Raw genomic sequence first — 25459 nt, 5'->3', positions numbered from 1 at the left:
AAAAAAAAAAACACAAAAAAAAACAAAACAAAACAAAACAAAACAAAAACATGTGACTTGGCTTTCGTCCAAACTTTTCCGTGAATCAAGGATTACCAATTACACTATTGGAATAGGCGGTTGTATCCACTCCAACGAAACTTTTGCTTTGTTCATGAAGGATAAATGACGTCACAACAAGACATTCCGCTTATCAAAGTGACTGGTCCGAATTGTATGATGAAATTGTGTGGGAATAGTGGACGATGTAAACACGCACACAAGCACACACACACACACGCACGCAGACATACAAATGTACGTAACACGCACGAGACCATGCGTGGCAAAACGGCGTTAGGCTGCGTTCACATAGAAGTATTCGGTATTCGCTATTCGCTATTCGCTATTCGAGCACTGAATACACCGCCACCCGCACCGTCAACTCACCATCCCATGTAGTGAGGATTTCTTCCTCCTACATCGCAGCAAATCTTATTAACAATTTCTAAACTGCATCAGAATGTCAGTCTACATGCTTATTTTTGCTAACGGGCAAATCCAGACCAAAATTGTCATTATTTCATAAACGAGAGACGGTATACGCTGCAAGAAAATCGAACAAGCTCGATTCCCACTTTGCTATACTTTTCGCAGGTATTCGGTACTTTCGAATAGTGCCCTCCTATGTGAACCGGTGTGAGGAAATCCTATCGTTCGATTCAAGCTATTCGCGTGCCCTCGAAAAACGAGCCCGAATACCCGAATAGTATACTTCTATGTGAACGCAGCCTTATGGTACTCAGAACCTGTGGGGTATTCACGTACAAAAATCAGTGTGCGGCGCGGTGTGGTCAACCTCCATTGAAAAAGCTCGCGAGTCGAGCAAGTTGTGCGCGGCGGCTGCCCATTGTGGTGGTACACACAACGTGTAAAGGAGTGGTGCGGTGATAAATGTGTATGATTCCAAAGTATAGCAGCACTAACGATCTCCTTCTTGATGTTGAGGCATTCCCTGAAAATCTCTTTTGCCTGTCGAAGAACACCCTCTCTTCCGATATTTTCTCTTACCTCAGTCCCATATAGTGTAGTTAACGACTCAACAAGGCGACTGCGCCACGACGGCTGCAGCAGCAGCAAATTTGTAACGTTGTCGTCATCTTTTAAGAGCAACTTTCGCAGCATCTGCTCTACTACTGCAGTCCGACACTGCAAGTCTGACAAAATCTTGGACAAAATGGATGGTGCAGTGGATAATGAGACGAAACTCAAAGCTTACACATGGTGTCAAGAGTACCTCGGAGGTGTGTGGAAGCAGATCGATTTGGAGGATTTCCAAATAAAAGATTTGAGGTGAGTGAGGAAAAGGTCTTAATTTGCCATCTCGATGATCTCTGTCTAATAATTTTGTACATGGGCGTTGGTGCATATGGTGAGAGGCGTTTTCGACGCATTGTAATTGTGTACTGAGTACCGATCTTTGGTCAATTTGCGGCGTCTGCGTCCACGTCCATCGTCCATGAAACGTGCAATGTGGTCATGCGCGTTTGAAGTAGTCTGGTGTACACAAACGTAAACGTACACGTGTCATCCAATCATGTTAAAGATAATAAAAAGTTTTGGTACCTCAAAAGCTTCCCTGAATTTCCTTGTCTTGGTTTGTGTTTCAGGTTAAAGTACGTTGTCTGTGAGAATTACTTGCCCCAAAGTGCTCTCATCATGTCTTAGTAATCATGCAATAATGGTTTCGTACCAGAGCCGACGCTGTACAGCGTCGATAAATATTGTACGAAACCACTGACTGCGACCAGCAGCGTGCAGCCCATTGTAGGCATAGCTAACTGCGACCAGCAGCCCCATACGCATAGCGTAATGGGGCTTCGCATGGTAGCATTCAGGATCATGACAGAATTAGTACCGCGGGTAAATGTCAACTTAAAATCCAAAAATTTCTTCGATTTGAAGACTTACCAATTATGTTAAAGTATTGAAAACAGGCTTCGAACAACGTTTGGTTCTGCCAATAGTCCCTTTCTGTTCGAATTGATGACTGAATGTGACTCGGTCGAGAGGACCTTGGGAGAGCTACATACACTGGATACCATGGCCAGCGCATGCGCACACAAACAGCTTATCCGTTCATGGATTTGAAATTTGTGTGCATGTGATGTGTTCGCATGCACTGGCTGTAGTATTCAGTGTACTGTATGTAGCTCTCCTGAGGTCCTGTCGACCGAGTCACATTCAGTCATCAATTCGAACAGAAAGGGACTATAGGCAGAACCAAACGTTGCCCGAAGCCTGTTTTCAATACTTCAACTTAGTTGGTAAGTCTTAAAATTGAAGAATTTATGGGATTTTAAGTTGACATTTACCCTGCGATACTAAATCTGTCATGATCCTGAATGCTACAATGCGAAGCCCGATTACGCTATGCGTATGGGACTGCTGGTCGCTATGCGTATGGGGCTGCTGGTCGCAGTTAATTGCATGATTATTAAGACATGAGAGCACTTTGGGGCGAGTAAGTCTCACAGTGTTAGTTATATGAAAGGTACTTTAACCTGAAACACAAACTAAGACAAGGAAATTCAAGGACACTTTTGAGGTACCAAAACTTTTTATTATCTTTAATCCATAAAAATTGATCATACTGTTGGCCTACACGGTGTGACGTGGTGAATATTGTGGCGTCCAGTCTACTCCATATCTTGTAAGTCAAGATATGAGAGACATTTAGGGGGCTAAATCTAAATTGAATACCAGGGGCCTGTCTTATAAAGACTTGCGATAGAAATCAATCACAACAAGTTTTGTGAGAGCTGCAATGCAAGTTGCGATTGATTTGGGGACTTGCGATTGATTTTAAGGCTTTATAAGACGGTGCCCAGAATATAAAAACGACCCAAGTCCAAATTTTAGTCATTGTTTTTGGAGAGCCGAGACCCTTTTTTACACATAATCAGTCAAATAAGTTAAAGACACATAATCAAATAAATTTAAGTCAAATAAGTCAAATAATAAATCAATTTCTAAGTCAAATGAGACACATAATCAGTCAAATGTGAATGTTTTAGTTTCTAAATTTTCTGTAATACTCCTAACCCTGGACTTGAGTGGTTTCATATTCAGGTACTGAGTTATTTGCCTTGGCTTCTGTAGCTTCTTCTTTTTTTAAAGGACAAGTTCACCTTCATAAACATAAGGATTGAGAGAATGCAACAATATTAGTAGAACACATCAGTGAAAGTTTGAGGAAAATTGGACAATCGATGCAAAAGTTATGAATTTTCAAAATTTTTGTGTTGGAACCACTGGATGAGGAGACTACTACAGCTTGTGAGTCATATGCGTACAACAGTATAAAGAAAATGTAAAAGAAAATTCAACATATTTTCACTTTTTTCGCATGATAAAAGAGCTCTTGACTTGCCGCTTTCTAAAGGCAGGGGGAATAATATTACCCATAACATTTGTCGGTAACGAGTCAGGGGAATGTGTACTTTTTTCAAAAGATGGCATTTTGTGAAATTCTCTTTATATTTTCCTTATATTGTTGTACGCATGTGACATCTAGGTTATTCATACACTGCAGTAGTCTTCTCATCCAGCGGTTACTGCACAAAAACTTCAAAAATTCATAACTTTTGAACGGATTGTCTGATTTTCCTCAAACTTTCAATGATGTGTTCTACTAATATTTCTACATTCTCTCAATCCTTATGTTTATGAAGGTGAACTTGTCCTTTAAAAAACAGTTTTCTATTAACTCCTATGAACTAGGGACAGGGTTCCTCATTCTGTGTATGTGTGTGTGTTTTTTTTTAAATAAATGTAGTAAAGAAACCGACCAAGAAACCACACCAAACACCAACATCAAAGAGATTACACACCAGATAAGTATCACTATCAGCATGAATAGTTGCAAGCATCAAGATCAGTCAAACAGTCATTTTGTTATTTTTTGCCTTTTTTCCTGGAAGTTACCCCTAGAATGTCATATGTGCATACGTGTACAATAGAACTGTTGCAGTAGGATGCCTTAAATTGCTGCACTTTTTTATGACTAATGATTCTGAATACAAATGTACATTGACAATATATTCAGAAAACTCAAGTTCTTGTTTATTTCTGGCATTTAATACATCTTTGAAGAAAAAAATTCCATCTGATTTGTGCAGTTTTGATGAACTTTCATTTTCATGTATTATTATTATTATTATTTTTTTTTTTTTTGTAAGGACAGTGTGAGGTGCCAATTGATGTAATAATAGCCAATTGATGATCATACTATTCTATGCAACCATGAACATTTCTTGGGAGTTGATGGACTGTGATTTTAAGGGACATTTTTTTTTTAAAGAAAATGTTCCTTTGTGAAATGGTAATTAAGCCAAACGGTGAGATGATTATAGAAATAGTTGTTTTTAATAGATGTCATTAAAAGCCTCAGACTTCCTAAAACTTCACTGCATTTATCAGGGCTCCACATCAGCAGTGGCTTAGCCTGGAGCCCCAGCAGCCCTGGGGCAACTAAAAATTGAATGTGATGTCAGGCCACCACATATCCTAGAAAGGTATAATTGTATCTTTTGGTGGTGTGATCAGGCTATGAAGATTCAAAATGGATATGTAACTTCCATTTATTTTGGATCACTAAAATTTGAGATTTTAAGATTTGAGTGGCCCATTCAGCCCACCAGCGACCATACATAGTAGTTAATAAATAGTGGCAAGCCCCATGCTTTGTATTCTCTCTCACTTAATGGAACTTGCATAACATGCACTGTAGACTTCTATGTCTCACTTTTTATCAAGTCTGCTTTCAATAATTGCAAGAAATAAGCTTAAGGATGTTTGTAAAGGCAAATGTGACATCTGGAAGCTCCGGACAAGACAATTGATACAATGTATTTGAATGAGGATTGGTATCTTGACTTCACTGGATGAGTACATGTTAGGAACAGTGAAGAGCTTCTGTTGTACATCCTACAGTAAGTGAAACCACTCATAGATAACACTAAAGATGATTGTATAATGACCACTACTGCAGTTTAAACTACAACTACAGTGTACTAGTCTTTTTCTTTTCTTTCCTTCTTGCTACACATGTAGTATGATTGTTCATTTCCTTTAAGGAAAAATTGTATCAATTCAGCGACTGAAGAAGTGCAGTATTCTTCCAACAAATCTTCTTGACATGATGAATAGGCCTACGTGTAGTTTTCCCCTAAAATCTCAACAGCACTTACGTTTCCACACAATATCCCTGTAGACTTCTCTAGTATTATTGTTTGTAACCCTGTGCCAGTTGAGACTGATTATTGATTTGGCTCTTTAAAGAACCAAAACAAAAAAAAAAAATAGTAAAAAAAAAATGTTGTGAATGCTTGTTCAAGTTTCAGGGTAAGAAAGGTTCATATGAGGCTAAACGGAAACTGATTCTGATAGGTCACATCTCATCTGAGGAGACCACATTGTGGAGCTGATATTAGTTGCCCTGATACATGGAAGGTTATAATGTTCTTCACGGGTCTGCTACTCATGATTAGCTTTACATGCTTCCTGTGCTGAGTTCATGAGGAGGGTAACCACCCATAGTACATTCATTTAGTAGAATGGTATGCCATTATAATGTTGAACAAAACGGGGGGGGGGGGGGGGGGGTGGAGTTCTTTACCCTGAAATATATTGCAGGGTCATGCACAACCTGACGAAGGAGTTAAATTGGCAAATCGGGGAGGTGGAAAGATCCTAGTTTGCAGACACAAACCCTTGTCAGTTGTTACAAACATTGCATCAAAAATTTGTTATAAATGTACCATTGGCACTGTAGCTGCGTCCAGCAGGTAGTACCGGTACAGTGCAGGGAATATGGTAGACACCTACAAGTGTACATGCAAAGACCCTGAAAGGGATACTTTAGCACAGCCCCCATTACAGCTGACAAGAGTTTGTGCTTGCAAACTGGAAAGATCCACCTTCTTGGGCAAACCAAGAACATGTGATTATAATTGATGCAGCCCAAGGCCCTCAAGGGGAAGGAGCTGTGCTGTGGCAAGGCATGAACTGCTTTACTGACTGCTGGAGTGTGCTCAGTGTAGGACCATGCTATTTAACCTCTTTCAAAGGCCCCTTCACTTGTAAATGCTGATAGCGTCTCTCTCAGTGGATGACTTGACTACAGTGTATTACTTGCATCAGGGACTATCAGTCCACTTCTCTTGCAAAGTAATAAAGTTGGAGGGCCTTTGACAAAGGCTAGTTGCATGCTGAAAGACTCAGTACCTTCCTTCCCTTTATTTTGCACACATCTTGCTGTCTTGTCACTTTTCCTTGCATCTGTTGTGAGTCAATTCATTTTCACACTTCCTCTCTGGCCACTGTCTGCTATCTCCCCATCCCTCTCCTTCTACACCCCTTACTGTGTACCCCTCCACCACATGATGTCACAGTCTTAAAGGGATAGTATAGTTTAGGGTGAGACCTAATTTCAGATTTCTAACATTTTTTGTTTTTGTTTGGTGAGATAATGAGAAACCTTTTGTGAAATATGAAAGAGCATGTAATTCCATGAGGAATTCAACTTTTATTTGATGAAAATTAGTTTTGAAATGGCTGAGATATCAAAAAACAGAGCGATTCTAATAAAGTGTGGGACCCACATTTTATTACGATCGCTTTGTTTTACTTTGTTTTTGGATGTTTCAGTCATTCCAAACCCGATTTCCATCAAATAAACTTTGAATTCCTCTTAAAATGGTTTGCTCTGTACTATTTCATAAGTGTTTTCTTGGTATCTCGCAAAAAGTTAAAAGCCCAATTCTCATCTCCACCAATACTGTACTATCCCTTTAACCCCTCCTCATTCCTGTTTGATTCCCCATCACTGCTGCTTGCCCTGTCATCTCTGTACAGCAGCTACACAACAGTGTTGCACAATTTACTTGGCTTCTTCTTCATCGCTTCTCCTTTTAGGTTGAGAGTTTTGTATGAGAAATAAAATTTTGTAATATTGTAAGTGACAGTTGTTGGTCTTATCAGCAAGTAATTTTGAAAATATGGCAGTGAGGATCAGTTGAGACCAGGAACAGTATACTATGTGGATCATGTAATCTTTTTCACATTTCTTTCTTCAGGTCTACAAATGTACTGTAGGTAAACTCTGATCAGATGATTTATAAGCAAATATAATAAACAAACAAACAAAACTTTGAACAAATCAGTCTTAGGGTAAAGGGTACTGTAAAAAAAAAAAAAAATTGCACAAATGGTAACAAGACCTGAACTCAAAAGGACAAGACAGTAGATTTAAATTTCAACTTTCACATGTCTAGGAGTACAGCACATTTGATGTGTAGTATCACAGAGCCTTTTCTTTTTTTTTAAATAATCTTTAAAAATAGACTGCATTATAATGATACAGTCTGTAAACACTGAAGGGGCCTATTTTTTCCCCTTTTTCAATAGTTTATTTTTTTTATTCTTTTTTAAATGTAAGATGGTATGATATCAGATAGGGTATTACAAACCTGTACTCACACATTGTCTCAGACAACTAAAACGCACTGTTCAAAGTAAACTGTGTGGGCACTGAGCCTTTCCAGCCATAGATCATGTGTTACATGTATTATTTAGGTGACACAACATTTGCTCAGACTGTGACATGAAATTGTTCTGGTCCTTATACTTTCTCCAACGATTAGGGGTTAGGGTTAGGGTTGTGATAGATTTCAGGTTTAGTTTGATGTAAGGATTAGGGTTAGGGTTATTTTTGTGGGTAGAATTTATGTTTGTATTAGCATGCTGATATTTCATGGGAGCAAATGTTGCAGGAATTAATGTCATGGCACTGTCTTATAAAGTGCAAGTTTTTTTTTTTAATGAATGTGTTTTTATTTTTATCAGTGCTATCAGCAAAGAGTTTTCACACGCAGGAAATGAGGTGTCCTTGCCAACTAATATTTCAGGTTGTATTCCATGCAACAGGTGTATCACAAAGTCTACAGCTCATCAGTCAAGCATGAATTATCCTTACTTTCTAGAGTATTAATACCATGTACACGTGTATACCTAGCAAACAGTAGGATGGAAGTGAGCTCAAAGTCAGGTGTACAGGCTGTACATTCCTCAAAAGTGCTTTGAGAGGTCAAATAGTTCACATTCCACACATACACATACAGGTGTACATTGTAGAATAAAGAAGAACTGTATACATACAGTGTATGTAGCAGAAGACTACAGCAAAATACATCCAGGCCACGTGAGCCCAAACATATACTCTAGTACTGGAAATCATGTTGTGGCTGGTTTGTTGTTGTTGTTGTTGTTTTTGTTTTTTAATAGCAAAATTATGTGAACCAAGTTTGCATTCAGACTTTGGCAAATTTCTCAGTTAGCATAGACAGAGACTCCAACTCTCCCGTTTTCGACGGGAGATCTCCCGCCGAAAACCCATTTTTGCAAAATCTCCCGTTCTCCCGTTTGAGATTTAATTTCTCCCGCCCTGGCTCTTTGTCTCCCGTTGGAAAGGATTCCTTACTTATTTCTATCGTATGTTGAAAAAATAAGCCTTAGATAGCACAAGAGAGCATCTAGAACCCTAGGAACTTCGCGCTTCGCACACATCAAGTTGGAGTCTCCCGTTTGCTAGGGGTTTCAGGCGGGAGAATCTCCAGATCTGAAAGTGCTTTGGGTTGGAGTCTCTGCATAGACACTGTATGCTTAGAATTTAATGCTGTCAAAGATACAATATGTAAATTACAATGTTGATGTATTTCGTTTACAGACAATATATTAAGTAAGAAAACCCCCAGGTGCTTTGTAGTGCTCCGAACCAAGGAGGTCCCACCTCCCTGCCTGAACTGTACACAGCCACACATCATGCGTGCATAATGAATGTAGCCAACATCATTCAGCCATTCAGTGCTTGAGTATCTCCATTGTTCATGGATGCATGCATTGTAAAGTACATCGTCACAGTCTGTCTTACCAATGTTGAGCTTGTCAATTTGATTTTTTTCCCCATCTCTCTGTCTGTTTCACAGCTGTCTGTCTCGGCTTTGTTCATGTATGCTCTCCGTTTAACCCATTGCCTAGCATCAATGAAGCTTTTACTGTATGATGCACTATATAAACACTGTGGGGAGACTGGGAAAATCAATACAGACCAGTACAGTCACAGCGGACGGGTGCAATTAACTCACTGTTTTCATTTTGACCTGACCTCGCTTTCCTCTTGAATGAACACATTTCGCTCGAAAAGTGTCGCAGTAAAACTGCCGTAACTTTACTATTTGTTCATATTTTTTGATAATTCAAACGGTTATGAAAAGTAAAAACCTCATTTTAACCTGCCATTATGTTAACTTTTTTGAATAACGACGAGAAAATATTCCAAAATGGAGCATAACTTCACTCTCAAAACGGAAAATAATTGTCAGAAATCGTTGCTAAAATGTCACATTTTGACTTCGTGAACATCAAAAAACTTTCAAGTATGTTACTAAGTATGTATTTCTTTCCGGAACTCTAAAATATCACATTCGAGAAGTCATGCGTCCGGATATGTCTGGAAATAATCGAAAGTGGTGCACTTTCTACCTTCGTTCCGAGCACGAAATTTCATAGTCATTCGCATACGGGAAGACAGGGTACAGTCCCACGTACCCACATCTTTGTCGCTCTAACGTCACCTGTACTTCAGTGCCATACGGCACTGCCGTACTCTGATCGTAACTCGTATCGGGAATTCGTGTTTTTGTAATGTTACTTACTATAGTGCAGTAAAATCTGCGTTAAGTCCGAATAATCCATTGTCAAGAATTTGCAACTGCATAAATGGTATCATAGCCGATATATATTCAAATTTTTGCTACATTCTTTTTAATAGGCCAGTTCTGATAACGTAAGTGCTTGTCTTTGAGGTAGGGAGGTCCCCAGCACACTGCTACATACATTATACTTATCGACACCCCGCGTCCCACTCTCATAGCATGCATGTGCAGTTTACTAGGCATCCGCAGCAGCCACCTCGCATCGCACAGTAACAGTACGCTGCATTGCATCGACCAATCAGCTCGCTGGATCGAAGCAGCATGGGAAAGTTCATTCATTGCGCAAGCGCAAATCAGTTTTTCTTAGAATATGACGTCATTATTCTGGTTTGCTGCTCCAAGATTTCTGACAAGATACCTCATTTATTTTCACTTGTAACTTCAAAAATAGGTCTTCGGCAAAGCGAACAGGGCTACATTTACGTCCGCACATGTCTTATGAATATGTATGTCAAGTTTCATGAATATTAAGTGGTGCGTCCAGATGTGTCTGGAAATAATCGGACGGTAGTTTTCCGAGACAGAGAAACATGAAATATGAATAACTTTAAAAATTCTTGATCATTTCTCGTGATTTTTCGTATGTAGATAGAAATCATGATTTTGCATTGATACTGAAAGTTTGAGCGATTTTGGTCAATGTATAGCGGAGATATGAGAAGGTGAAATTTTGGTGAAAATGAGAACGCCCGATTCGCACTGCCTCGGTGACGGTTGAAAATTCAAAACGTTTCGTGGGTTTCGGGGGAGTTAATTATAGTCGTCCGCTGCGACTGAGTACACAGACCAGTACACATGTTTAAAACCTGGCATAAAAAATCCACACATCATGTTTACACAAAAATGTCTGTTTGCTGTTGTTGTTGTTTTTTTCTCGGCACATGTGTTATACAGTGGACAAGGTAAGCAGCTGTAATATTGTAGAATGTAGATTATACGGCATACTGCATGTCCATACTCCTATACAATGTACATCAAAAATAGAACGGTGTACCTCCATCCTTGGAATAGATATTTCAATGGAGATTGTAACAGTAGCTTGAAAATGAAACCATGAAAAACTCATGTTATTGTGTTTTTGTGTTTTTTGTGCTATGAATTAAAGGAATAGTGGTTGAAATTAATGTCATATTATATTCACAATTGAAACCCATGTGCCCAATGAGTACAATGTATATTACTCCTGCAGGACTATACTAGTCCTGTCTGTAATACCTCAGGCAATATCAAACAGAACACCATGACTTTTTTCTTTTAATAACAAAAAAAAAAAAAAAACACAATGATCACAGTACATTGTACTTCGCACAATCTTGTAGGTGGTATAAAAACGATTTATTGATACAATTGTTTTTTGTTTTTTTTTGTTTTTTTGGTGGTCTTCCAATATTCAAGAACATCCACAGAAACAGAATCTGAACAGAAGCATTTGAAGGAGAATGATATAAATATGTACATGTTTGACAATCTCATACAGATAGGTTCTTGCTAGCAGAGTTTACAAAGCTGATGATGTAGCGATATATATTTCTATCTTTGGCAGCAGATTTCAGATTTTTAAGTTTTTCCAATGTATTGTTGTTTGTTGAAGCAGGACTGATAATAAACTGGTTTATTTCCTTTTGTTTCTCCCCGAATGCAAGCCTGTTGGTGCATTCTTTGACCAGTGTGTAGAAGAGATTGATGACAAAGTGATCCGCTGTTGCAGAAACTGAAGGGGGAAATCACATCCGAAGTTAGATGTCAGCAAGAAGAGAGAACTACACGTGCTCCTATGGATGAAGTCATATCCGGACAAGGACTGCCATACTGTGTTCTGTCTATTAATAGAATAATGTCCATAGAATTTCGAGTACCATTAGATTTCATTTTGTTCTGTATCAAACCAAGAAATTAGCACAATATTCAATTAACTCTGAAAATTTTCCTCTTGTACCCCCTCTTTCTTCAGTGACGACAGGTGCAACAACAGACATTATATTTGCAGTTTGCCGGCGCACATGGCTCCAAGATTTGGTGAACCACAGGTTGCTGTCCTGCGAATATTCAGGCGCCCTCTATTGACAGGCCAGGTTGTCTATACTATTATGTCTTTTCTCTTTCAATCAAGGTAGATTTTATTCTACGAATGGAGGCTCTGTGGACGATATGGTCTGTTATATCTTGGCCAATGAATGACAACTACCCCAAAGATCAAAAAGCACATGAAAATAAGTTTACAAAGCATCAAATCATACTCTTGTGAAAACGACTTTATTCTGAACATACTTTACTGCCATTCTGTTTCATGGGGGTTTGTGTTCTGTATGCTATCAAGTTTATGAAAGAAAAATATCCAGCATTGAATAGTGAATATGGATGAAATATTGTGAAATATTTCATCTTATGAAATATTTATACATTTTGCCTCTCATTGAAGTGACTCAATTCAAGTATAGGGACAGAAAAAAAAAACAGAAAAAGAAATAAAAAGATCTGGGTGGAAACCTGTGTCCTCTTGTCCATATCAGAAACAGAGTCCTCCAATGATCATGTCATGTGACTAGGTCACCTGATATAGCAAAGTTTGCATAGGACATATCTAAATATCCTGGCCTTGTGCCTTGGTCTTTAATGAAGTTTACATGATGGCATGTCCCAAGTGCTTTTTTGTTTCTCTCTTCCCTCTTCTTTTGTCTTTCATGCAACCCCTCCCACCAGGGCCGGTCTTAGTAACTACTTGTACTTATGCTCTCTTCCCGCTCATCAGCGTGGAACTTGCAATGGCGGGCCCCAAGAGGTCCTCCTCCGCGTTTACGGGGAGATTTTCTTTGAGGGTGAGACGCCCCTTCTGGACACCGTCATCTTCTCCTTGCTGTCTGAGAGGAGGCAAGCTCCCAAGCTCTACGGCGTCTTTCGCGAGGGACGGCTGGAGGAATACATCCCGGTGAGTTTAAAACATCATTTTTGATGGATGAGCTTCATATTTTTAAGGACTTTGATGGACTTCAGCACTTTATGATATTAGATAAGCCACTACTGTAAAAGTGGATATTTTTGCAAGGCTAATTTTTCGCACTCGGCAGGGTAAGAAGACTTTCGCCTGTTTTTAATTCCTCAGAATCAAGGCATCAACTACTGGAACATAAGGCAAGCAAAAATGTGTGTGTGCTTTTATTTTTTTGAGCTAGTTTCAGGTTGCATGAAATGCGTGAAAATTTCAACACCGCAAAAATTTCCACTTTTACAGTAGTAGAATGTCCCAGAGCAAAGCATTACTGTATGTAGGTAAACATGTTTGACCCAAAGCTGAGAAACCCAATATTGGAACTACTTTATGAATAGAAAAGTGCTCAGAGTTAGACCCTGGGTTGGTGGATGCAAGATGATAACTCTAACAAAGGACACTGCAGATGAATGATTCGGTTGAGGTCCATGTGGGAATCAGGTTTAAACTTTTTGCCAGATAATTAGAAACCACTTATATGAAATAAATGTAAAAGGGCATATAATTCTAAGAGGAATTATTTGATGAAATAGCTGAGATATCCAAAAACCCACCATTTATTAGGAACACTTTGTTTTGCTTTGTTTTAGGTTATCAGTCATTTTCAGAGAAGATTTTCCTCAAATAGATTTGTAATTCCTCTTTCAGAGTTGTATGCTCTTTAATATTCCACAGTAGTAGTTTCTAATTAGCAGGCAAAAAAAGTTAAAATCTGAATCCCATCTCAAACAAACCTAGACCATACCTATAAGGTTTGGGTTCTTTTCCAATTTGTCAAATAATGGCAATAGCTTCCTGTGAAAGATAGATTGTCCCCTTTAACAGTTGGTGAGGATTAGATTTCAAATCTACAACAGGTTTGCTACTGTCAGCATTCTTAACCTGATACAAAATGTGCTTATCTCCCTCAAATATTTATGGGAATTACTCTTGACTTTGAAGCATCGATCATTGTGTGACAATAGTGTGGACCCGGAGGCTTGGATTTGGTTCATTTGTCTACTTTCGGTGTTCAAAGTTCAAAGCTATATAAATCCATTCAAAGCTTTATAAATCCATTCAAAGCTTTATAAATCCATTCAAAGGTTCTGGGAAGAGAAGTCCAGTTTGCTATGATTAAATCCTTCTTTAGTCCCCATAACTCACATTTCTATGAGAGGTTTTAGAGGTTTATCTTCAGAACTTGGCATACAAAAGGAGAAGTACATCGAAAAAGTCTTGAATTCTCTTCAGCAAAGCTCCAAAATTAAGCTTTGCGTACTCTCAACTATACACAGATACAAGTATGTGTGTACTACTTTAATGTTGAAAAGAATCCAGACTTATGTCCAGTGATGCATTCGTCCATGAAGTGAGACCAGATTACACTGTAATAGGATATGTATACAGTAGCTACAGTAGGCTACACTTGTACATGCCTCTTTTCGTAGCCCATTGTTCAAGACAATGTAGTATGCTGTAAACCAGAAACATGTACTAATTGGAGCTGACTGCCTATTTGGTATCATGAAACTTTCATGAATTACTTACCATAAGTAAATTATGAGTATACTACGACAAAATGTAAGTAAATGAAATACAATATTATCTGAGAATACATTGTATTTGTATTGATGTCTGTTAAACACAGAACTTGCATTACATTCCAGGAACAGTTTATAATCATGTGTGATCGCCCATTGGATCCCTACTGTTACAGCAGGCGATGCAAGGCAACTTGATCGTGCCTGGAGGGTGTGCAGCATTATACTGTCATTCAGTTCTTTGCATGGACAAAGAACAAACAAACAAACAAAACAAAAACATGTGCATACATTTTTAGCTCACCTGAGCCAAAGGCTCAAGTGAGCTATTGCGATCGCTCTTCGTCCGGCGTCCGGCGTGCGTCGTGCGTCGTGCGTCGTCCGTCGTGCGTAAACTTTTTACATTTTCATCTTCTTCTTGAAAACCCCAAGACCGATTTTCATCAAACTTGGCAGGTAGCATCCCTAGGGGGTTACGAACTCAATTTGTTAAAATGGGCACCATGCCCCACCCAGGGGGCCCTCAGGGGGCCCAATACCCCCAAAATTAAGGAATCTCTAAAAATCTTCTTCTCTAAAACCAGAAGTGATAGAGCTAAATTAATACTATGAGTTAGTACATTGATGACTGTAGTTTCAAGTTTGTACATGGCAGAATCAGGGGTGCCCCCCTTGGGACCCAGGGGAGGGGGGTGGGAAAGGGTCCTAATGGGGCCTAAATTGTACATTTTCATCTTCTTCTTGAGAACCCCATGACCCATTTTTACCAAACTTGGCAGGTAGCATCCCTAGGAGGTTAGGATCTCAATTTGTTAAAATGGGCACCATGCCCCACCCAGGGGGCCCCCAGGGGGGCCTAAACCCCCCCAAGATGAAGGAATGTTTAAAAATCTTCTCTAGAATCAGAAGTTATAGAGCTAAGATAGTACTATGAGTGAGTACATTAATGACTGTAGTTTCAAGTTTGTTCATAGCAGATCCAGGGGTGCCCCTCTTGGGGGGGGGGGGGGGGTGGGAAGGTCCAAATGGGGGCCTGAATTGTACATTTTCATATTCTTCTTGAGAACCCCATGACCCATTTTCATCAAACTTGGCAGGTAGCATCCCTAGGGGGTCAGGATCTCAATTTATCAAACTGGGCACCATGCCCCACCCAGAGGGCCCCAGGGGGCCCCAATCCCCCCAAATTAAGGAATCTTAAAAAGTATGGGCCCATATTGTACATTTTCATCTTCTTCTTGAGAATGCCTGGTCAAATTTTAGTAGAGCTGTGAATAATTTAGATTAGTGACTGCGTGAAAGGTGAACTTGCGATACTCAGGTGAGCACTAGACCCGCGGGTCTCTTGTACTACATTGCTAATCGTTGCTCATTGTGAAACTAGTCAAAGTTCTGCGCATAATGCAAAAAAAAAAAAAAGAAATCGGGTTTTACAATGCTTTGCATTACCTGCTGGTTTGAGGAAATCAAATATCATGTCTCACGCAAAATTGTTTGTATGACTGACCTGGCAGTCTGGACAGATAGTAGGCTGTATAGAGATTGAAAAGTTCAGTCTTTCAAAGTTGTAAAACTGATATTAATCAAGGCTGCCTACTGGCACTGGTCCAACGGTCCCTGACCAGTAAAAATCACTGTCGGACCACTAACTTTTTCAGGAATGGACCAGTAAAACATGGAAAAACTGGGCACCTACTGGTCGGACAAACTGGTCGGACCAGTAGAAAAAGTGTGTTAGTGTGCAGCCCTGTATTAATAATAGTGATGTTGATTAGAATGTCAGTGTGTAATGATAAGATCAAAGTTGAATTGGTAAAGATTCTAAATCAGTATTTTGTCTCTGTCTTGTCTCTGCCATTAGTCCCGTGCCTTGAGGACAGAGGAGCTCTCGGACCCACAGCTCTCCCAGATCATCGCTAACAAGCTTGCCTGCTTCCACCAACTTCAGCTGCCTCTCTGCAAGGTGCCTAGATGGCTGGACCAGATGCTGGACAAGTGAGTTTGACCATTCCTTCTTCTTCAGTTCACCCACCGTCTAGCTTAAAGGGATTGTATAGTGTTTGTTGAGACCTTACTTCAGGTTTCTAACATTTATTTTATGAGATGAGAAACCTCTTTTGATATGTGAAAGAGCATATATCTCAAGAGAAATTCAACGTTTATTTGGTGAAATTTGGTTTTGAAATGGCCGAGATATCCAAAACAGAGTGATCCTAATAAAAAGGTGGGACCTACCTGTTATAACCATATATCTATGTTTTACTTTGTTTTGGGTTGTCTCAGCCATTCCAAAACTGCTTTTCATCAAATAAATGTTGAATTCCTCTTGAACTTACATGCTCTTTCACATTGGTGACAGCTCTCGCCTCATCTCCACCAATACTATACCATCCCTTTAAACCTGTTTGTAGTGAGCACTCAAGGGGGAAAAAATACACGACGAACAAAACCCTTAATTAGCCAATGTAGATTACTCCTTCTGTGAACAGGTTAATTGATGATGTGATTTTGACCGGATGGGCAATGGTGTGAAATGACTGTATAAGCTGTTATTTTCACGTGGGTTTAATTTCACGACTTACTCGTGGACCTTGAATTTAACAACATGCGAAAATGTCACCATACCCTAGGATAATAGGGCACTTATGGTAAGCCTCGGTGTCAGGTCATGAAAACAACATCTTGCGAAACTGTCTGTGATCTCCTACCTCACGAAAATAATAGCTTACTACAGTACCATGTTATTGGGAATTAACATCCATGATACTAAAATAAATTATGCTGCCAATGATCTTGACATTCAACTGAGGTTCAAGTGACCTTTTAGTCTCCAACCTTTCATTGTCAAGAAGCTTTTGTTTTGCTTTTTTTTAGGGAGATATTTTGTTATTTGAATTGCTGGAGTTGGCTGCGTAATATGGCGAAGGGGTAGGGCTCTAATCAAAAGAAGAAAAATGCTCCCTTTTTTATAGTTAAATTTTTCCTACATGCAGAACAGAGGGAACAATCTGTGTGAAGTGCTATGCAAGAGCCTATATTGTAATAGAACAATAAAGTTGTTCATGGGTATAGCCAGCATTGTATAGAAACTCTGTGAGGTTGCAGCAATTTGCATTAGTCAGCATTACTTCAGTCCACGTTTGTGTGACTGTCTTTCAGGATAATCAATCATCCAGACCGTTTTTATGTTTGTTCTTGTGTTTTTTCATAATTTTTCGGGATGGGCAAAATCCAATTGTTTGATCCTGCGTGCAATCAGATGTACTACAAAGTTGTTAAAAAAGATTAAAATAACTTTTCACGTGCTTGGAAAAGTACAAAACCTTCAATCTTTGGGTTATGAGATTTATTGTGTACACCATGTACTCAATATTTCCCATTGGCAGTACAGACTGAGGTAGACAAATTATTACCATGGTAGATTATTGTGCATAGACATCTCTCTATAGTAATAACTGCAATATTTCTCAAAACTTTATTTTAAGCTGGAGTATGTTGTCATACATGATCATACAACTCCATTTTCAATTTGGCCACAAAGATATTTAAACAGTATTAAGCTGTATATTTTTATCATGTTTAAAGATGAGATGTTATCCAGGGTAGAATGCAATGCAACATTCAATCTCGAGAGCAATCCTGGGTTTTAGGGGGCTTAATTATAACCCAGGATTACCAATCAGTGTTATAGTGCCATGTGACCGCTGAAGATAGACCAGTGATCAATATCCATCTTTCTTTGTTAGACTCAGCGTGAAAGTCATTTGCCTCTGTTGTGTGAAACACGGTGTGTGGTGTAGAGCTACATGTTGAAAGTCACCTTCAGTGTAAAATTCCCAAGATCAAGAGTTTGTGTGAGGACAGAATATTTACCGAAGTGAGAAAACACGTGTAGAGCCACGGGGGAAGGAAGGGGGTGATTTAGAGTGTAATATGAGACAGAGTACTATGCACTTTTCTCTCACTCAGCTGCTCTTTTCTGAATGCACAACAAATTTTGTTTAGGCATGGCTAAATTGTATGACCATACCTTTCAATAAAAATGGCCTTTCTCCATCATTAGTGAGATTGGATAGGTGTGTAGAAAACGTTGTATTAGAGAGGAAAGTGTGTGTGTACAGATACCAGGGTAGACTGGAGGGCATTTGTGTTTGTGTGTGTGTGTGTGTGTGTGTGTGTGTGTGCATGCATGTGTATTATCTCTCTGTCTCTGTAGTGTTTGTGTACATGTGTCTAGCTGTCTGTGTGTCTGTGGACCTCAGTACTTTCTGTTTGTTTTAATGTATTTTATGTTTCTTCTAATACAAATGTGTGCATTTGCATTCTGTTTGTCTGTGTGTGTATCCATGTTGAGATATATCACGTGTAATTTGTATAAATATATAAAGGAATGTATCAATACCTCTACACACTGCAATTTTTCTCCAAATCACTGAACATGCCCACATAATATGGAGGAAAGTGTGTGAGAGTAAGCTTTCATGCTGAGTATTAAACCTATAGATGATATCAATACACATGCTCCCCAAATCAGAAGTCTTGGTGCAGAAAGATACAATGTATTTGACCCCCAATCTATTCAAAAATATACACACTGAAAACCAATTAGAGAGCTTGTGACTGAGTTTGCTTCTCCCCACTCCCCCCCCCCCCCACCCCCACCCCAAAAAGATGCCTACACAGGTTCCAAATGTTCCACATTTTGATATCTCTGATTTTGCATACACTCCAGTTAGCTTATGAGTTGAGGATTAAGTACACATGTATGCATTTTTTATTTGCATTTTACTTCTAAGGCATTTACCTGGCAACGAGCGAGGCAACTGGAAAAAAAAGAAGAAGAAATGTTCAATGCTTGAAACCAATACTACCTAAATTGTGCATCATACATGTAATTGAATCATGCCTTGCATGGCATAGAGTGGGGCACATATTTGAGTTATCTACTCACATGCCACCAGGTCTTCCTTCAACATTTTGGGCTATCTGACCTTTTTCTGTCTGTATACTGTAAAAGTGGAAATTTTCGCGGTGTTGAAATTTTCGTGCATTTCGCGCAACCAGAAACTAGCGCAAAAATAAAAGCACGCGAATATTTTTGCTTGCCATGTGTTCCTGTGCGTGATGTCTTGATTCTGCGGAATTAAAAACACGCAAAACTCTTCTCACCCGGCCAAGCGCGAAAAAAAAGTCACGCGAAAATATCCACTTTTACAGTACGGTACTGGTGTGTCTCTCTTTTCTGATGATACCTTTGTCTAGACTGAAATTCCTGGGGACCGTTTCATGAAACTTTTCGTCGGTGATTTACACCGACAACTGTTAAAAGCTACTGAAATCCTTGCGTCTGATTGGCTGATAGCAAATTTGTCGGTGAAAACCTCCGACGAACTCGTTGATGAAACGCCCCCCTGAAGGTTACTTTTTTTCAAGTGACCTGTTTAGGAGAATAAAATACCAGTCACCAAAGTCCTATAAATTTGTCAGTTTATCATTTTCTCATTTTTTGCTCCTAGCAGCGTTTGTGTTTGACTATTAAAGGACAAGTTCACCTTCATAGACATGTGGATTGAGTGAATGCAGCAATAATTAAGTAGAACACATTCTGTGGGAGTGTGAGGAAAATTGAGTATTCCATTTCAAAGTTATGAATTTTTAAAATTTCTGCTCAGTCACTGCTGGATGAGAAGACCACTACAGCTTGTGATGCCACGTGTGTACAATGATATAAAGAAAACAAAGAAAATCCAACATATTTTCACTTTCCTCCCATAATGAGAGAACACTTGACCTTCTTTCCTTCAGGAGGCTGAGAGAATATTACGCTTAGAATGCAGAGACTCCAACTCTCCCGTTTTCGATGGGAGATCTCCCGCCGAAAACCCATTTTTGCAAAATCTCCTGTTCTCCCGTTTGAGATTTAATTTCTCCCGCCCTGGCTCTGTGTCTCCCGATGGAAAGGATTTCTTACTTATTGCTATTGTATGTTGAAAAAAATAGGCCTTAGATAGCTCCAGAGAGCATCTAGAACCCTGGGAATTTCGAGCTTCGCACACATCAACTTGGAGTCTCCCATTTGCAAGGGGTTTCAGGTGGGAGAATCTCCAGATCAGAAGGTGCTTTGGGTTGGAGTCTCTGAGAATGTGTGAGGGACAAGTCAAGGAAATGAGCACTTTTTTTTTCAAAAAATAAAATTTGTGAAATTCATTGTATATCTTCCTTTTGTCGTTTCATGCATGTGACATCATACACTGTACATGTAATAGTCTTCATCCAGCAGTGACTGCGCAGGTATTTTAGAAATTTGTAACTTTAGAAGGGATTGTCCAATTTTCCCAAACTTTCACTGATGTGTTCTTCTTGAAGCATTCACTCAATTCACTTCCATTCTAAATGCAGGTGGACTTGTTCTTTAAACTTGAGTGTTTTTGATTGAAAAAAATATCACAGATGAGTAAGGGAAATAAATTTGTTGATGAGATATGTCTGTGTTCTTGGCATGCCTACGTTGTCTGTGTAAGCATGTATTGCGTATACATGAGATTGACTTCATCTATTGTATGTAGATGTGGGGCAAAGATGACTGTTGTTATCAAGCAATACCCAGATATGATTTGAGATCTCCTATCGTGTGGGTCTTCATGTTATCAAATAAACAAATACCACTTTTGGTAGCATAGATCTGGTTTTCTCAGGTGTGAGTTTTCTCTGTGCAATCCTACAACTGCTATTGCATGACGCATGTATTGAGAGACGGGAGATAATACAACGTCAGATGTAAATACGCAACTGTGGAAGTGTTGTATCAGCAAAAGAATTGGAGAGAACTTGACTCCATGGCTGTGTATTGCCACACCCTCCGACAGTGTAGTTGAAATCATGATTTCTTGATGCATTGTTAATTTATGCAAATTTTACCCAGAGATGGCCACTGATGCATGCATATTGCTAGTTATGGTTCATGAATGGTAAATTCTAGGTAAAACCCTGCTGTATGTAAAGGTTTAACACAGACATAAATTTCTAGTCAGTTTCTCATTCATGATTAAATTCCTGGTTGGGGAAATCTATTTGTTACCATGTTACAATGTTGTATGGTTAATTCCTACAGATGTACAATTATACATATCACAGTGTTTGATAAAAATCAGCATTTTCTTTGCAGGGCTTTGACATAAGCCATTCATCTAAATGCTAGGTTTTATGTTCTAATGCAGTGTTGATATTTTGTTTTATATCTACCATGAAAGTGTGTTCATATTTTCTTTAGATGTATGACTGTCTAAAATGATGAATCGCTGATTCACCTTTGACCTCTGTGGTGTGTAAATTGTATTTCCTGTCTTTACATTCTGCAACTTTGTGCTTCGGCTCTTATGAAACTGCTTTCAAAAATATGTAGATGCTAAAGATGGTATTTATTGCAGCAACAAAACTCAGTTGTTAAAAGGTTTCCAAAATCTGATGACAGTGTAAAATGTTGGTACTTTTCCATGGTTGTAGGTAGTGGGTTTCTGTTTCCATATGAACCTCAATGGAGTGCTTGATCCGTAACCAGCAGGAATCTATTATTGTTTTACGTTGGCTTTTTGCCAAAATATGAACCATAGATGAAAGGAAATTAAAAAGCAACAACAACAATGCGTCTCCAGGTACAAGGACAGGTTATAAATGCCTGAATATAATTGGTGAGTTCTATGATTGATGGAGGAACAAATTACCTGTGGCTCTTGATAAATTTTATGTATTAAAGAATAATTACACATTGTATGATTATCAGTTTTTGCCATTATGAGAAGAATTTGCATCGAACTGATGGAAATGCAGGCTACAATACCTGATCCGAAGTGTTTGTGTGTTTGTGTGTGTGTGTGTGTGTGTGTTGGGGGGGGGGGTTAGAGGTGCGTTTTCCTCTTTTTATAGTGCTTAAAAAAATGAAATCGTGGATAAAATTTGTACTGCAGTATGTTACAAGTAATACAAGGGTGCTGTTACTGTGTAAAGTGTTGCTACCTTGCAAACGCATCCAAGAGTATTCCAATGGGTGTAGTGCAACTTGATGCACTGTAGCCGTATTCCGTTCTATCCTCCCAACCCCCTTGCATGTTTTTATATGGTCAATCTACAGAAATACTAGCCAGCAAGCGCTGTGTTTTGAATAATAAAATACTGCAGGTTCACTAAACTTTGCAGATCTTGTGCTGTCGCAAAGTGCACTTTGGCTTTGGACCAGTCAAGGGGATGTGAGTGAATTGACCTTGGAGTTTGTGTGTGTGCGTGTGTGTGTGTGCATGTTTTGTTTGCATTTTGACAGCGGACTGAACAGTCTGGTCTAGCTCTGACATCAGCTGGCCTGATTTTGACGTTTTGCTGGCCTTCAGTAGGTGTACTTGTTAATGACCTTTAAATAGTCTTTCTTTCAAACCTTATGATTTTACCAAACACTATCCCATCATTCTCTCCTTCCACATTCTGCTGTCCATTCTGATTCTTTTGAGTTTACCATACATGTACAGCTACATATTGTATTTGCCTGACATCTTTTAACCTGTTGAGGACGGGCTGATTTTGCTACAATGTACATTTCCCATTGACACTTTCCCCGAGTATACTGGGGACCTGTCTTCAACGGGTTAAGACTGTGTCTTTCACAAGATTTGTAGCCTTTGTTCAAGTCCCTCTTGATGTTGCAAGAGAAGTTAGCAGAGGGTTGTCACTCCAAACCTAGTCTAGCCGACATTGAGGGGTGAGACCTTTCTGAAATTTTAAAAGTCATGCTTTCGAATTGCTGAATTTTGCTGCCAGTCCAAATCACTACCAACCAGCAGAGCTCTGCCTCGAGAAGCTTTGAAATGATATTCAAAAAGTTGCAGGAGACATACCTTACTTTGCAACAACTGATGAATGCTAGGTGAATTCCTGTCTAAGAAACTTCATTGAGGGACCAGGCAAATAAAAATCATTTTTATACTAGTCTGTAGCAAAGAAACAGTAATTAATTTCTACAATACAAAAACAGTAGAAAAGCCTCTCCAGGCTCATGAATTACCAGCAAAAAGTCATTTGTAAGACTGACGTGAATTACCAGTAAAAAGCCATTTGTAAGACTGACGTGCTCGGCTTCAGCACAAATGATTGGACGACGTCCTTCAAAAAAGGTTGCAGACCTAATTGACAGAAGTCAATGGAAATGCAACCTCACTGATAGGTTGCTCTTCTTCCGAGTCTTACTTCCCCAATACCTGTTGGAGGAAACATCTGATATTGTCAGGTGAACAGTTATCAGCTACAAGGGCTGTACCAGAGTTTTGTCTGTCTGTAATGAGTGATAAAAGGCCACCAGCCAAGCAGACACTGTTTACGTCATAGGCATGGGCCGAACTTGACCCAGGAACAATTGCAATGCTGGACTCCCCCCCCCCCCCCCCCCCCAATTTTGTGAGTTTACAGAGAGAAATCAGGCCATGGCCGAGCTCAACTTCCTCAATCCTGTCGTCACTGTGTTCTTTATGCATGAGTAACGCCACTCTTGTGAAAATTTTTCTCGTTAGATTTCAAATTACCTTGTTGCCAAAGCTTGGTCCGAGCTAAACTCTGAAATTGCATTACATTCTCCACAATCATCAAATTTTGCCTTTCTATACCCCTCCTCTCTACAAATTTGCAATAGTTTAGCAACATTTTAGCATGCAGATTATTGGAATCAGTTTTCCCAGAAGTGATGCACTAAATTGCTCTTGTGGTAATTATTCAATTATTTCCAGTCTTGTATTCAAAATTAAGTTAATGTCGTCTGCTGAACTTCGAAGCAATGAATTACAAGTTTAAGCCTGTGTGTGCAGTGGTCATTAAAATAAGCTCAAAAGGAACTGAATGATTTTTTTTTTTTTTTTTGTGAGAGGGCATTTGCTCCAATGAAGACATATAATATAAAATGGCAGGTAAATGGGAAAGCTCAAAAAATGTCCTACCTGAAATTGTCAAAAGGATACAGTAATGAGAATGGTTATTACTCCTCACTTTTGCTTTGAATTTGGTTGCATTTGTAATTGTAAACTACCTTACATATTCACCAGACGAGAGCTTGGATTGGTATCAAACAACACAAGAGATTCTTATACTGCTCAAAAATAATAAAAAATCCCATTATGAATTTGATGTAACAAATGTGAATAGCAGGGCTGAGCTACAGCAGAGCCCCTGGTACTGCTCACACACACACCAAAAAAAAAAAAGAAAAGAAAAAAAAAAGGAGGCTCATCCTCCATTACCTTTTTTTTTTCTTCCTTTTTTGCTATAAAGCTTGGTGTAAATGGGGGTCTATTAGATTCCTAGTGTCACCTTGGGGCAACCTTTACCTGGTTTTGTAATAATCAAAGCTACTCTAACCAAGTTTTAACTGACTTGTGGTCAGTCATGTCAGTGATGACAGAATGCTGTGTTTTAAAGGTAGAATCCTACAAAGCATCGTAGAAAGTTCTCAGGAGAAAAGTTTCATGATCATAGATGGATTTCATGATTGTTCCGGTTAATTTCACTGACATGTTTATTGCCTGATGACCCTCTCAACCTGATGAGAACAACTTTTTCCCCTTGCCATTAGGATAGTTTGAAGGAAACTCCTGTATTGTTAAAAGCTACATCAGATCAAAAGTGCATTACTTGGGGCAATCAAACTGGTTGGCAGAAATACACTTGTAAGTGACCTTTAAACACCAAGAAATCTGATAGTATAGTGCCATCTACAGTGTGATGATAAAGGTTGCGATAGGGGTCGACTGTAACACTGAACGTGTAGCCTTATTCTTGCTATGCCACTGATAAAGGTCCACGAAGGGGAGGACCTCTCAAGGTCACTTCTGTCACATGAGTTATCACATGACTCAGTCACATGACTCATCAGGCCATACAGGGAGGAAAGTTCCCCAACCCTGGTGGGGTGAGAGGGGGTGGGGTGTGGGAAGAAGATGCAGTGTTCACAGACATGACAGGTTGCAGCGAATCTTGCTATACTTGTAGTCTTTACTCCTGTGGCGAAATCAATGAAGGGTCAGAGGTGCTCTTTCATACCAATGGAAAAACATATGAAATTTGATTTCAAATTTTCTTGGACATGTTTGAATTCATCTCACATT

At 39.2% G+C, this 25459-nt stretch overlaps 1 protein-coding gene across 3 annotated transcripts in view; it reads left to right on the top strand.

Annotated features, from left to right (window-relative positions):
- The first annotated feature begins 924 nt into the window (after window positions 1-924).
- LOC139726059 (choline/ethanolamine kinase-like) overlaps window positions 925-25459 on the top strand; it is a 49028-nt gene continuing 24493 nt past the window's right edge. The window contains exons 1-4 of one of the 3 annotated variants that reach the window (XM_071637141.1): window positions 925-1332; window positions 11767-11887; window positions 12565-12741; window positions 16186-16319. In XM_071637141.1, the coding sequence (XP_071493242.1) occupies window positions 980-1332; window positions 11767-11887; window positions 12565-12741; window positions 16186-16319 (785 nt within the window). In that variant the 5' untranslated portion in view covers window positions 925-979. Of the gene's footprint in view, window positions 1333-11766; window positions 11888-12515; window positions 12742-16185; window positions 16320-25459 lie in introns of all 3 variants that reach the window. The other 2 variants (XM_071637142.1, XM_071637143.1) reach the window with 2 other exon arrangements.

The sequence above is a fragment of the Diadema antillarum genome, unplaced genomic scaffold, assembly GCF_040938485.1.
Source record: "Diadema antillarum isolate AM-2024a unplaced genomic scaffold, OU_Dant_1.0 seq00000076_RagTag, whole genome shotgun sequence".
Taxonomy (NCBI): Eukaryota; Metazoa; Echinodermata; class Echinoidea; order Diadematoida; family Diadematidae; genus Diadema; species Diadema antillarum.
This window is presented reverse-complemented; position numbering and strand designations above follow the sequence as displayed.